The 16,236-nt window shown below is 35.1% G+C and overlaps 1 protein-coding gene across 6 annotated transcripts in view; it reads left to right on the top strand.

Moving 5' to 3' along the window:
* The window catches only part of CDH18 (cadherin 18), a 1,280,123-nt gene extending 1,264,140 nt beyond the window's left edge, over positions 1–15,983 (top strand). For 3 of the 6 annotated variants that reach the window (XM_060400264.1, XM_060400265.1, XM_027980148.3), the window contains 2 exons: positions 3,621–3,872; positions 13,533–15,983. In XM_060400264.1, coding sequence (XP_060256247.1) covers positions 3,621–3,872; positions 13,533–14,023 — 743 coding nt within the window. In that variant the 3' untranslated portion in view covers positions 14,024–15,983. The remainder of the gene's footprint in view (positions 1–3,620; positions 3,873–13,532) is intronic. The other 3 variants (XM_060400267.1, XM_042233918.2, XM_060400266.1) reach the window with 3 other exon arrangements.
* Positions 15,984–16,236: the final 253 nt, after the last annotated feature.

Consider the following 16,236-nt stretch of genomic DNA (forward strand, 5'->3'; position numbering starts at 1 on the left):
TGCATTGAAATATAGTTGCTGGGAATGTCAGGAAAATGTTGATTATATTCAGAAAGATAATAATTACTCAGAGCTTCTCAAAATTTTTTGGAAAATTTCCAAGACCTTTTGGGCACCTAAACTCATACAAGACATGTAGAATTCTGACACTCTTTATTTCAAAGATTCTTCATATGACATATTTTTCTAAACCTTTTTTCAATGTCAAGGACTTAAAAACTGAGTTAAAATATCAGTTTTAAGATAGTAGATCCAAACTTATGGACAGTATTTAATGGAATATTCCCAATGAAGAATTGCATAGAAATTCCACAGCTTTATTGAATGCTTCTGAGACTGCTTCAGATCTGTTGCTTCATTTCTGCATTCAGATAGTGTATGCATTTGTAATCAAAAGATGTTACTCGAGTTCTCTCCCATATGATACCCAGCAAAGTTTACATCTAATATACATCTTTATTTTCTGTCTTCTTGTTAGTTTGAGTTCTTTGTGCTAGCTAGCTGTTCAAAATCTCCTTGAATCCTAATCCAGGGTTAGCTATATTAGCTTGGCTTCCAACCATTCAATTATCCTCTGTCTTCATCCAAATTATTAAGAATTAGAATTAAGAACCAACATTGAGTACACATTATTAGAGATCATCCTTTATTTGGCATTGAAAATTAGAACTTCTTATTCACAGATTTAACATCCTAGTATGGTTTCCATTTATTCAATTCATATGAATGTTTGTCTGCTTTAAAGTTATTCAAGACTTTCTGTAATACTTTTTTTTTTCTTTAATAGCTGCATCACAAGGCATGAGGGATCTTAGCTCCCAAACCAGGGATCAAACCTGTGCCTCTAATAGTAGAAGCAGGAGTCTCAACTACTAGACCACCAGGGAAGTCCCAATACATGGGACTGGTTTATTTTTTACATCTTATATTTCAAGTTTAGAGGCATTGCTCGTCATGTAATATTGCAATTTAAGTGAGATAAAGTTTGTTCTCATACATAAGTATATTTATATGCATGTAGATATATATGTATCTTCTTATCCCTTTCATTTTAGTTCAAAATTTGCTTGTTCATGTTCAGTGAGCCTACTGCCAAGTACATTTTCTACAGGTCAAGAGAGGAACACAATATCCTTTGTCAAGAGCTCATTATTCTGCTATGCTAAGCCTTTCTAGGTAGGAAGATTTTGCTTTCTGAATCTGTTTTTTTTTTTTTTTTCAAAAGACCCAGAGAGATGGTATGGGGAGGGAGGTGAGAGGAGGGTTCAGGGTTGGGAACACATGTACACCCGTGGTGGATTCATGTTGATATATGGCAAAAACAATACAGTATTGTAAAGTAAAATATAATAATAATAAAAAAGTCAGACCTTCAGCTGGGAAAATGAAAGAATATTGTCATGTCTCCATGTCTGAGAGCTTTCTATTTGAGAACTTAAAGTGCCCTAGAAACATATTTTGGCTTTCTTCTTGTTTTTCATCTTGTTTCTGATTGTATTTCCAATAATTATCTTGATAAAGTACATGCTACCAGATGAAGAATGTAAAGTGGACACAAGCCTAGAACCATAAAGGGGAATCTCCACCTACCCTTATATGTTACCATGTCATTCTACACATTATGAGGTTTCTCGGGACCAGGGACCAGTGTCTTCCATCTTTTCTTCAGAGGACCGACTGTGAGATCCTCAAACATGTTTGTGTCTGTATCTGTTCATACCTTTTCCTTAACTTAAGGAATTGTGAATAGAGGCAATTTTATATTAATCACTATGCAACATCCTACACCTGATAGATGTGCTTAATCAAAGGTCTGGGTTTCTGAGAGTGTACCTGTGATGGTTTTACTCTTAAAAATACATATGATGCAATTTCTCCTCTTTTTTTTCATCATTCTGAAACCTATTTCAGAGTAGACAATCAATACACTTTTCTTTAAATTTCTCTTCTTCCATGTAAGAAAATAATTGTAGTAACTTATTAGATTATTTATATTCTATTACACACCTTCAACAACTCATATAGATGTATATCTCATATAGATCTATATATAAATTTTACATATAAAAATCACTCATGTTTTATTATCTGTATTCCATTGAATATTTGAAATATTATCTGTCTTTTGGATTAGTTTGGCAATATACAATCAAAAATATATCTATAGGGTGTTATATCAAGATTATCATGAGCATATTCATAAGTAATATAATTCCAATTTTCTGAGTAATAGAAATTGACATAAGAAAAAGAATTCCTAGAAGTAATTATCTAACAATTTACTAACGTTTTAGTGAAAAATAATTAATTGACAGCTGTAGCCAAAGGTTGGATTCTCTGGGAAGCAGGCTCTGGACTGGAGCTTGGAGGACAGGGTGCTTCTTGCAAGTGTGTCATCATGATCAGCAGTTGTGGACCACAATGAGAATGGAAGAAAGGGGAGAGTGAGCAATTAAGTGACCATAAAATTCGAACATGTCTATGGCTGACCCCATGGGAAAGCTGGAACTAAGCTTGCCCTTCAAGGTTTCCTGCAATTAGCAGAAGTGACTTGATCTGTATAACCTTGAATTAATGAGTCATTGATTATGTGCTGCTCCAGAAGGATGTGACCTTGGGCCAGGTAGCAATCTACAGTTCAGGTAACAAGTCACTCTATGCAGGAGTTCTGAACAGCACATGCGGATGTGCACCTAAAGGATCTTTTAGCTAATAGATGCAGAAGGAGAAATAACAATGCTAAAATAAATATGTCCTAAGTGCATCCAAGGCCATCAATATGAACTGCAGGTGAACTGGTGGAGAAGTGGCAGCATGGCATCCTGGTTTTGAGCAGGTTCTAGAATGTATTGGGGTGTAGCTTGATTATTGTCTAGCTCTGTAATTTGGGGCATTTTACCCCATGGGGCTCAAGTTATTCATTTTAAAAGTATTATTCCTAATAAAAATGAATTTCTTTAAAATGTAAGGAATTTGGTATCCTCTCCCTTTCATGGTTGTATGGATTGATCAAAAGCCATCATGCAATTATTTACCATAGTATATGGCATTTTAAAAGCACATAAAAATGGAATTAACTATTTTATTCATCATTTACTTTCCCATGGTGTTCCCACTATAACAAAAGTTCTTCAAATCACAAGTGTAAAACAATGTATCAATTTATCTGGTGTCTCCATAAATATATTACCTGTACCAATGGTTCTTAAACATTTTTGTATATTAACCTCACTTGAAGTTTGCTAAACATATAGATACCTGTTTTTATCAGAATCACCAGGTTTGGGATAGGGACACTGGCCCATCCCACAGTTTGGTGTCCATGAATCCCTTTCAATCCTTTGGCTGAAATGTCCACCCCCCAAATGCTTATTGCTTCTACCTCCTCTGTCATCCACTGTTTCCCCTCCCCTTTAGTCCAGGCCTTATTAATTTGTCACATAGTTTTCTCCATTTAATAACCAGTTTTAGTAACTGGTTAATAATATCCCTTCACGTTCTTTTATCCATTTCATAAAAGAAAGCATAAATACACATACCCTTGTTATCCATTAAAGGAAATGTGACTCTTTAACGGCGGCTTTACTAAGTACATTTTATTCTGCTTATGTCTGTCATAGATAACACAGCCAGCATTCTGACAAGGCGGAGGAGATTTAGTCGAACTATTCAGGATGTGTATTATCTCCCCATTATGATCTCTGATGGTGGAATCCCCTCTCTCAGCAGCAGCAGCACCCTCACCATCAGGGTTTGTGCATGCGAGAGAGATGGGCGCGTGCGGACCTGCCATGCCGAAGCCTTCCTGTCCTCGGCTGGTTTGAGTACAGGAGCCTTAATCGCTATTCTTCTGTGTGTTGTCATTCTCCTAGGTAAGTCACTCTAAATCCTAAGGGATGATGCCAGTTCCAAGTGTACCCTACAGTGGTGCGTTCAAATACAGAGATGAAAACAGACAGAGACAGCGTCATTTTGACAAGACCTTAGAGCTAGGAATGCTTTATGTAATATGAAAACTTGACTGCACTGATTTTCTTCTAAATAACTTTCTTGATACCGTAATTAACCTTGAAATAATTTGCTTTGAATGTTATGAAAGAGTTGAAATGTGAGAAGGAAGGATAGGATAAGAGAAATCTTTTAAGAAAATATCTACTTTAGAAAGAATTGGTATTAAGTATTCTGAATCCCATACTGAAAGGGCTTTTCCAATTTATTTCAAAGAACGTAAGTGACATTATTTACAATGAATCTGACCACCAAATAAAAAGAATAAGTTTCCTATAGAAACTTCTATCAGTCTAAAATATTAGTTGGTCATCGACCTCAGTTGAATTTTACAAGAGTAAGTCTAAAATAATTTTTGGTCTCAGAGATATCAGATATTATTATTAAATTAAAACTAATATATTTTAGTTTATTTCTTGCATTACATTTTATTTTAAAATAAAATTTCTCTAATTTTATGTTAGCTTTGATAAGTCAAAATCTTACCAACTGCGTTTGAAGCCAATATTACTATTAACTCTCTAGAATTACTATACAAAGTGAGACAGCAAATTCAGATTTTTTATAAGAAAGGTATATGTAAAGAATCTTTTGATTTAGAGTTTAAATGGGTACATATACATGTTTCCATTGTATCTTCACCCTCTAGCTTTCTCATAGCAGCCATATATTTTGTTCTGTTCTCTGTTCTTATGTTCACATGTAAGAAAAACAAGCAATATACATACTTTGGTGAGACAGATATATTCTTGCAAGGAATGTCCCTTGTTTTGTTCCTGGGTTAGAAGACAAATTACCTGTACAGAGGAGTGGAGATCAAGGTGACATGAGGCTGAGTAGAAAGGATGGGGTAAAATGAAAAAAAAAAAAAAAAAGGTAGGCTTTGTTTTAGGAGCGCAAGGAGAAGTTTAAAGTAGGTTTGTCCCATCATAAAATTTGTATGCTTAAAAAAGACAGCTATGAGTGCAGTGGAGAGCAGATCTCATGATGACAAGGGCTTCCAGTTAGGAATACGATGCATTTGTCTCACTCAGACACAACATAATTTGGACCAGCACGTTCCCTCATGGTTCAGCTGGTAAAGAATCCGCCTGCAATATGAGAGACCTGGAATTGATCCCTGGGTTGGGAAGATCATTTCGAGAAAGGAAAGGCTACCCACTCCAGTATTCTGGCCTGGAGAATTCCATAGACTCTATAGTCCATAGAGTCGCAAAAAGTTGGACAGGATTTAGTGACTTTCGCTTTCACTCTCAGAGTGGAAGTGAACAAAGCTTGATAATATCAAGATGCTTTAGCAGAAATCAAAGGTGATATTGGGTAACAGGATGCAAAACACAGGATGAAAATATTTACCAAAATCTTCACTGAATGTTTATCGAAAGTACCTGAGATTCCATTTGAACCTTACAGTGTTAATTATTTCAGGTCAGTAAGCAAACATTTACTATTTATGATAGGGTGTTTTTTCCAGAAACAAGTATCCAAAGGCTAAGAGTATAATAGCCAAAAATTACAGAAAACAAACAAACAAAAATTTGGATAAACTAGATATGCAGCTGAGTTAGAACAGAGAACAGTATCGAAGACTTTTCATCTCGTGCTAACTGTGCATCTTTAAGATCTTCCATGACCTTCCCAGAGCTGGGGGACACGAGAAGTGCATTTTGTTGATGTCACCACAGCCAGAGACTATGAAGAGAGAAAGGATAGACCAGGACTGTGATAAACTGCAGTGTGATCACCAAGTCAAGAAGGATGAAATACCAGAGAGGGCAAAACAGAAATCACAGAAGAAGGAACAGAATTAGTAAGAGTGATGTCCTAAAATCAAAGAAAATAAGTGTATCGAGGAGGACAGAGCATTCAACCATGCAAAAACTGCCTAAAAGTTAAGTAAATTGAGCAAAAAATGTGTCAATTGCACTTGGCAATTCGGAGCATGGAGGTTTGATTCTTCATAACAAGAGCTATTTCATTGTAGTATAGTCTTTTGTAGTAGAAGCATGGTGGTGAATGCAACCCGGAAAATCAGATGGGTTTTTCTTTCCTTTAATTTAATTTAATTTTTTAAAGTATAGTTGATAAGAAATGTTGTGACTCAGTTAAACACATATATTCTTTCTTTCATGTTCTCTTCCATTATGATTTATCATAGGATATTATTCCCTGTGCTATACAGTGCTTTATCCATCTTATATACAATAGTTTATGTCTCCTAATCCCAACTCCTCTCTCACCCTATCCGCCAACCCCCTCTCTCTTGATAACTACAAGTCTGTTCTCCATGTCTGTGAGTCTGTTTCTGTTTTGTAGGTAGGGCCATTTGTGCCATATTTTATAGTTCACATATAAGTGATATCATATGGTATTTTTCAAAACAACAACCAAAAAAAAAAAAAAAAAACAAAGAATAAACAGCTACCAACATTGAACCCTCTAGATTTCCTAACTGAAACTACAAAGAATAGAACTCAGTGACTTTTTGTAAGTCAACTATGCTTCAATTAAAGAAAAAAAAAAAAAGAACACTCTGACATTAATATAAGTTCTTCCAAGTCCTTATTCTGAAAGATATTTCAGTGGTGGAAGCCTGTTACCTTTGGCTTTTATTTTCATTTATCATCAGAAAATTATTTTGCATACTAAGATTAAAACCTTTAAAACTGACAGATATCAATGTAAGGTACATTTAAGTATATTACATAATATAATATTCTTTACCAGCTGAGCCACAAGGGAAGCCCAAGAATACTGGAGTGGGTAGCCTATCCTTTCTCCAGCGGACCTTCCCAACCCAGGACTTGAACTGGGGTCTCCTACATTGCAGGAGGACTTGTTAACCATCTGAGCTATCAGAGAAGCCCCTATATTACATAAAATGACATTTTATTATTTCATGAAACAATAAATTTGTTTAATTGACTTTATGACGATGGCTTTTCCCACTCTTTGAGGTAAATAAGAGAACATTTCTAAAAATTATGGTATACATCAGGGCTAATGAAACAAAGGTTACATTTGATAATGTACAAATGTACATTTGCTCCTTCAATTTTTATTGAAATCAAATGTCTTTACACTATAATTCAAAAGTTGCAGAATTTCTTAAGCTTGGGTTTAAGTAATCATTATTTTAATGTAATTTATATTTTTCTTGGCACTGTAAGGGCATATATTGTTATTGAGAAAATATCTGGCCCACAAACTTGAAATGTAGACATTTGTAATTTTGAAATAGCATTGGCTAATATATGAGTTCATAGGCTGCAAGAAAAATATCAACAATATCAGAGGCAGCAATACTTTATTTTAGAACTTTTAATTCTGAATTTGCATTCAACCTCAACAGCTAAATAAATCATGAAACTAATATTTTGATACTGAAATGTTTCACTTAGTAGCTCTTTGTGAACATGACTATGATAGTGGAAATTCAGCCCTAGTTTTGCCACTAATTAACTGTGTGATCTCAAGACCCACAAAGTCTTTTTGCTTCTATTTCTGAATCTATGAAAATGAAGTTTCAACTAGAATAACCTTACAGTCATCTGTAAAATTATGTGTTGCTTATTTATGTTTTATTATAGGCTAGATATTATTCAATATTTTGCAGTTTGGTAGACCTCATCTATGTATACATTGATTACTAGAAAATGATGCTTTTAACTTTAAGTGCCAAATGTACACCTTGTGAGCTATGTTTTGTCAGGATTAACTTTTCAGATCCCTTTTAAGGAATGGATAGGAAAGAATTTACAGTGAACCATCATGATGCAGTCAGTTTGGTGCTAGAAAATGGGGTCCTTGGAATTCCCCTCCTCTCCTGGGCATCTGACATCTCTTTCCCAACCCACTCCATTACTTGTCAGAGGGTGCAGAACTGTGGGTAGAGCAAACCAGGGCAAGGGATTATTTAATCAGGATCCAAAACGGACTTCTTCCAGCTACCTTCATAGTCCACACATCACATATAATCAGCTGACTTAGATTAATTCACCAAGTAGTTTGCTCGTATTTGGGGATATAGATTTCCTCCTGCATGGAAATTAAGGTGGATGGGGTGAGAGGAGAATGAGGGGCTAGGAGAGGAAGTGAAATTGATGAGAAGATAAATGTCAAACCTATTTGTCATCAAAGTTATTGTGAATGACTTTATGGATTCCCCTGGGTGTGAAAAAATAACTTGCAGTGAGAAGTGTCATTACCAATTATGGCTACAGAAGCTAATAAAAATAGTCTCCCTGACTTGGGCCACTTCATCCTACCAAATTTAGTGCTAACATATGATGATATAAAAGAACAAATCAAGTGATATTTAGGGGTAAAAATATCTGCTATGAAAAGTATTTGGGGGGTATGTTAGGAGTCAATACATAATTTATTCAAATGTAAGTTGTATGTCAGTTAAGTTATGAAAATTCAAACCCCCTTAGTACTCTGGGTACTGGAAAGATTATATGAGTAAGTAAATATAATATAGAGGAAAACAAAGAGAAAACTGTTTCCACAAATTTGAACCTCTTTATGAATAATGATATTCATTTTAATTTTCTTAAATGAAATGAATCATGTAGGATTAAAATTATGGTCACGCTTAATGAGAAGAAAAGAAAAAGAAATACACTAACCAAGAATAAAATATTCATCAGAATAAAGACATCTAAAAATACTACAATTTATTCATTTCATTCCAGTTCATATAACTAAGCTGCAAAATACCAGAAATTATTTATAATATAATTTGAACAGAGGACAAGTTCTCTATCTCTCTTTCTCTTTTTTAGCAACTCCGTAGCTCTATCATAGTATATTTTCTCAGATGAACCACTGAAAGAAGTTCTACCCTGTTATACATCTATAGTTTGATATACTGTGAGGGACTAATTCAAATATATTACTTGCTTGCCATTTTTAAAATTGGGTTTAACTTTCAAATATGATTATTATCTTCACTCATTCTCTTTAAATAAATTTGGCCTTGCGATTGTGGGGAAGCACTTTAAGAAATACTTTCAAGGAAAATTAGGTGTCTGGAATTTTTAGGAACAGTAAGCTGATTTTTAAAGTATTTAAAAATTATTTTTCTAGTGAGACAATTATTATTCATGAAGACTTAATTAACCCAGCATCACATTGTCACTCTCAGAAATATCATTCGTTTGTTAATCCACATAAGAATTGTTTATGGAGTATCTGTTGTGTGCCATCTGCTCCAGGAACATCTACTAAACAAACATGAGCGTAAAGAAAGTCATTAGGAATGTACCTTCCACATTCTTCTCTGCATCCACATTCTCTGTGTTGATTTAAATTTGCCACTGACTATCCCAGGTGGCGCTAGTGCTAAAGAACCCACCTGCCAATGCAGGAGACGTAAAGAGATGTGGGTTCAATCCTGGGTGGGGAAGATCCCCTGGAGGGGGGCATGGTAGCCCACTCCAGTATTCTTGCCTGGAGAACCCCATGGACAGAGGAGCCTGGTGGGCTATACAGTTCATAGTGTCTCACAGAGTTGGACATGACTGAAGCGGCTGAGCATGCACACATGACTGTTTCGCTAATGAGTACAGTGTGGCTCAGACGGTAAAGAATCTTCCTGTAATGCAGGAGACCTGAGTTTGATCCCTGGGTGGGGAAGATCCCGTGGAGAAGGGGATGGCTACCTACAGCAGTATTCTTGCCTGGAGAATTCCATGGACAGAGGAGCCTGGCGAGCTACAGTTCATGGGGTCAACAAAGAGTCAGACAAGACTGAGAGACTCACACTTTCACTTTCAAAGGGACTATATGTCTATATTTGTCCTGATATTCTGGTGTAATTATAAGTAAAATCCCTTTCCACCCTCAAAAGGTGTTCCAGATTGTATGGCTAATTATATATTGATCTTTATAATAAATAGGTATGCAACAAATCTAGGAATCATTTGTCTCTGCCTAGTAACTCTCTTTGCCTAGAAAGAAATAGATGTAAAACTGTACATTCAAATTTAACTAGCATATATATTTTGAATCAACCCATATAAGTCAGGGATAGCTTTTTAAGCAACTAGAAGCTGTCATAACAATAAATCCAGCATTATCAAATATGTTTCATTAGGCAAATAGAACACTAGTATTAGTAAAGGATGTATATTACCTCCAAACTTTGGTAATAGTATTGATTACATTCTCCCTGTTATCTATCACATAAAGTCCCTTGACATCCATCATCAACCATTTCAACATACAGAGAAATAGCTTGATTTATTGAAAACACTAAGAAATTTTATTATAATAAATTAGGCAGTGTGTAGAACTATCAATAGATATTTTAATCTAGAACAGCCTCCTCACTTAACTATAATGATGAGCAGAACTATATGGTGGATGATAAATATAAACCTCTGGATAGAATGAAGTATGTTACTTGAGGATTCTGCTTGGGCTACTGAGTTTAAAAGCTATTGGCTGAATTTATACTAAAATAAATAGTGAGATATCAAATACTTACTGATGGCATTCAGCAAAAAGAATAATCATGTGAATAGAAACATATTGTACTCTGTAACAGAGCATTTATGAAGTCGGGTCATATGTAGAATCAGCATTTCATTTCCAGCCTTTTCTGTGATCACTCTATTCCAAATAATAATCAAAGCTCTACCATGTCAACTCTAATTTCCCCATTGCATTTTCACATTACCCAGTCAGTATCCTTTTACTCCTTACATTTCCAGATGATTCCTTGACTCTCCATAAAGATGTTTTGTCTTTTTTTTCTTTTTCTTCATTCCCACAGTCTTCCACCTGCCTCTTTGCAAAATTAGATTCCTCCCAGTATTGTGACCCTCTCTTTCCACATGTGGTAGACCTCCCTGTAGTAATTATCCTATCCACTTCTGGCTTGAATACCTATTCCTTTTCCTCTCCATATTTTCAAGACTTCAAAGCATGTACACAGTATGATATATAGTTCAATGCAGGAACACTTATCTAGTTTAGGGCTATCATAAAAAGGGTTTAAACTATTGAAGACAAGCAAGGAAATAATAACAAAATGAAGAATAGAAGTTACTTTTTAGAGGGGAAGGGAGGTATAGAAGGATTGTATCTAGGGTGTCAGGTATGTTTTTATCAGAGGATAGCTAACCTGCTATTTCTTTGCTCTATGATCATTTATTAAAGCTTACATATAATCAGGATTTCCAAATAAAATATAATATACATATATAAAGATAGACAAAATACAGCATAAAAATGTGAAATTTGTATAAAATTATAGATCTGTAGGTGTTTATGCACGTGTGTATATGTATGCACTTACACATCTCCAGATATATTAAACAAGACATACTTATGCTATGTATATTCACATATATGTATGTATATGGACATGTTTGCTGCTAAGTCGCTTCAGTCGTGTCCAACTCTGTGCGATCCCAGAGACGGCAGCCCACCAGGCTCCCCCGTCCCTGGGATTCTCCAGGCAAGAACACTGGAGTGGGTTGCCATTTCCTTCTCCAGTGCATGAAAGTGAAAAGTGAAAGTGAAGTCACTTAGTCATGTCCGACTCTTCATGACCCCATGGACTGCAGCCCACCAGGCTCCTCCATCCATGGGATTTTCCAGGCAAGAGTACTGGAGTGGGATGCCATTGCCTTCTCCCATGTACATGTTTATATATATGTTTATATGTGTGTGTGTGTGTGTGTGTGTATATATATATATATTTATATACATGTTTATATATATGTATTAATATATATTATATAGTATATACTATATATTAATATATAATATATATATTCCCTGATTGTTCAGACAGTAAAGAATCTGCCTGCAATGCAGGAGACCAAAATTTGATCCCTGGGTCAGAAAGATTCGCTGGAGAAGGGAATAGCAACCCATTCCAATATTCTTGCCTGTAGAATCCCATGGACAGAGGAGCCTGGCAAGCTACAGTCCATGGAGGTGACAAACAGTCAGAAATAACTGAGTGCCTAAAACTTTCACTTTCATATTTAAATTATAAGCAAAAATATTCCCCATGCTTAATAGTGAGATAAACCCATATTTTATATATATTTTAGTGTTTCCATAAAACATATCCATATTGCTTTGGATATAATTGATTATACATACATATATATGTATGTGCATATGTACACACACTATATATATTGTTTATGTATACACATATACATACATTATACATGTATTTTTATTTCATCTCATGTTATACATATAGTATATTTTTGTTGTTATCCATCTGAAATTCACATTTAGTTGGGTGTCCTGAATTATTTATTAAATCTAGTAATCCTACATTCCATTTGAATATATTTCTCTGATTATCATATTGTGATATTTAAAATAATAGTGAACCTAATAATTCTCATAATAAAATGTAGAATATCAGCTAACCAAGAAGAAAACAGTCTGTAGAGATGAAGTAAAAGACCTTGGGCCTAATGACAAAGAGTAAAATGAGATAATTCTGTTTAGTAATGGTTTAATAGCATCCAACTGAATAATTTGAAGTAATGAAAGAAGGACCAAGGTAAAATACCCAGGATATATTTCTATCAGTTTACCCAGTGGCTACAACACTACTGGTAATAAGAAACTATTCAGTGTATTTGGAAAAATTTCCCTAAGACACACATCCAGCAGATCACTCAGTTCTATATTTTTAAAATAGTAAAGTTGAATATGTCAATGGAAACATCATCACTTTTAGTGTGAAAAGTAATAAACTAGAGCCCAAACTTTTCCACCCACCATTTGTATGACCTAAAGTTACACAGTACTTACTCATGCAATTTTTCCTGAGTCTCAGTTTCTTCATTTTAAAAATGAGGAAATCCCAGCTCTATTTTGAGCATTAAATAAAAATATTATGTAAAGAGCATTGTGTAAATGGAAATATTTCTACATTAACTTAAACATAAATATTTCTACATTAACATAAACATATTTTGCAATCTGATATTTAAATGCAATAATTAATGCCTGATAATGTCATTCTCAAGGATAATGGACAAAAGAGATGAACCATGTAAAATATTCCTGCTTTTATTTCTATATAGAATCAAAAAGGGTTAAAGATAGGGGCTCCTTCTTCCTGTTTTACAAAAACTTAAAATACCCTGCTTTTAGTGTATGTATCTTTAGATGAATTAATATCTATAGATTGACCCCAACACACAATAATTTTTCCAGTCAGAATTTCATATTGCTTTTCCATCATCTATTCCCCTCAGTGTAAACAATGAGTGGTTAGACTTAAACACAAGTCAGGATTCCTGAAAGCATAGCCTGGCAAATGAGAATATCATGGCGTTCACCAGATCAACTATTTCCTTTGCTTTGTAGGGATAATCATTTTCTACATTCTTCGGGATATTAAAAATTCTTGCAGTGGTATTCTGAGAGTGCAGAGATCACAATGTAAGCCCAAATGAAACATAGCTGATGAGAATGGTTGGAACTTGCTGATGTTCTTTTCTCTAACTTTTCATCCTCTCTCTGTTTTTGCTTAGCTATTGTTGTACTTTTCATCACCCTGAGACGCAGCAAAAAAGAGCCCCTGATCATTTCAGAGGAGGACGTGCGGGAAAATGTGGTCACCTATGATGATGAGGGGGGCGGCGAGGAAGACACGGAGGCCTTTGACATCACCGCCTTGAGGAATCCATCTGCTGCTGAGGAGCTCAAGTACCGCAGAGATATCAGACCGGAAGTGAAACTTACCCCCAGGCACCAAACATTGTCCACCCTGGAAAGTATAGATGTTCAGGAATTTATTAAGCAAAGACTAGCGGAAGCCGACCTAGACCCCAGCGTCCCTCCTTATGACTCTCTGCAGACTTACGCCTACGAGGGTCAGAGATCAGAAGCTGGATCCATCAGCTCCCTGGATTCAGCAACTACTCAATCAGACCAGGATTATCAGTACCTTGGAGACTGGGGGCCCGAGTTTAAAAAATTAGCTGAACTCTATGGAGAAATAGAATCTGAAAGAACAACTTAGGGGGTCAATCCTTGCAACCTTCTAGAATTTGCTTACTGAGCAAATGGAGATGTAACCTCACCAATGGCAAGGAAGAAGCTTGGAAACAGTACTTGGAACTGAACAAGCAGAGCACAGCTACTGTAGAAACAAGTGCCCTTTTCATGATTGAAAACTGGGTTATTTAAAGGGAAGAAAGTAAAATTAAAAAAAAAAAAAGAAAAAAAATCAGAGAAAAAGCTATTGTTCCTTGTGTATATTTTCAATCGCTCAATAAAGTCTGTGTACTGTTTAATGAAGAATACCTGAATTAAGCCAAACAATGATATTTGTTTCAATATCTTGTGATTTCTTTTCAAAAGCAAAACTAAACAAGAAGTTTCAAATCACTTGTGACTCTGATTTCTAGGGGTGGTACACTGATAATCATGTGGTGGTGAAGGTAATCATGACCTTTTTCCACCTTTTTGGGTGGACTTGAGATCCACATCCTATTATTGTGACACAGCTCATTAGCTTCCTCTTGAAATGACAGGAGGTATTTCCAACCTACCAGACCACTCTATCATGGACTCGTATGTACCATTTTCCTTTGCCCTCCCCACTTCTTTTCTCCATATGGAATTGATGGAGCATGGGGATTTGCTGCTTGCACTATGATGTATGCAACTTCTGTGCACCAGTTGTGCACTGCTCTGAATCATGGAGACTATGGTCTCTGTCCTGCCTGTGCCCCTTTAACAGGAGAACCCCCTTTTTTACGTGGATAGAATGAATGTTTTAAGATATACTCAGACCATCTGATATGTCAGGGAAAGATTTTATTTTTTTTAAAAAAAAAGGCACACTGCAAACCTTATCCTATACAAAACATTGAGGAACTCTATTCTTTTTTTTCCATTTGTTTTAGGACATTTATATCAACAATTCTGATCATTCTTGTACCTCAAATTGGTTGTCAGAAATTTGATAATTGGTTTATACTTCTGTAATTTGGTTATTTTTAACACGGCAGTCATTAAAAACAAGTGTAACTTACATAACTATGTAGTCTGAAAAGATTGTCCTCTAATTTACATAAACTTCATAGACTTTTTATTGACTTGCCTTTATTCCTCACAGAGGCTCAGACTTCCCCCTCATCTCACTGTCTGATTAGCCTTTTATGTTTAGGACTTACAAAAAATATGTAAGTCTAGTAGCAAAAAATTAGAGGTTCACACTTATTATTCTCAGACATGTCTCCTAATGTCACTGAATTTTAGGGTCCCAAACTAGAAAATAGAGATGGAAAAGACTTTCCTGCCTATCTTATACTTTATATGAAGATCAATAAGCATCTATAAAAATGTTTTCCCAATTGCAAAGTAGTTTGTTATGTAAAGGCTCACAGACACTAATTTTCTAATTCCATTGGTTCATAACTACATAGAAACATACTTTGTAAATGAAATAATACATTATCTTAGGAGAATTTAATTAAACTTTCAACAGTAAAGCAATTGCTAACTGAATATATAAAAGTTTAATTCTTTTGATATTTTCCCCAAATAATCTGATCTTTTCTCAGAATTTATTGGTTTTTTTTTCCCCCTAAATTGCTTAGATGACAATTTGCTGTTGTTGATATTGGTTGTGAAATAAAAATCCATAACATAGTGAGCCTATTCTGTAAAATTGAATATATCTATGTATTTCAGATTAATTGGAATTTTGAAGTCCTCAAATTAAAATTTATTTCAAGGGCAAGTTTTCCTTTGCTCTTTAGGTCATTATAATCGAGAGTCCTCAAAAGTTATAAGACATTTTCTGTCTGATTCTACTCAATTGCAAAATTTTGAATTTTGCCTCTGTTCACAACTGCCCTGTGCTATTATTATTTTTCGGTTTTGAGGTATGGGAAGTAAGTAAATTTAATTTGAGTATTTCTCAATTTGTGTTTGAAGCCTGAGGAATAAAATGTAATTTAAGTGTTTTACAACCTTTTAGCATTCCAGATGCTGCTTGATCATTTTTTAATCTCATAGTGTTATACATTCCAGTATAAAGTTAAATCAAAAGAGACACTCAGGGGTTTTGGGGAACAACCTCTGGAGATCCATACTGGTTATGTGAATGCTGGACTATGCTCACCCTGACAGAAGGGTACACGTTTGGAGAACAACTGTGGATACTGGTGTTTGCACTTTGCTATGCAAAGAGGACCAGGGAAACCAGGTTTTGGAAGTCAAGTA

Source organism: Ovis aries, chromosome 16 (genome assembly GCF_016772045.2).
Source record: "Ovis aries strain OAR_USU_Benz2616 breed Rambouillet chromosome 16, ARS-UI_Ramb_v3.0, whole genome shotgun sequence".
NCBI lineage: Eukaryota > Metazoa > Chordata > Mammalia > Artiodactyla > Bovidae > Ovis > Ovis aries.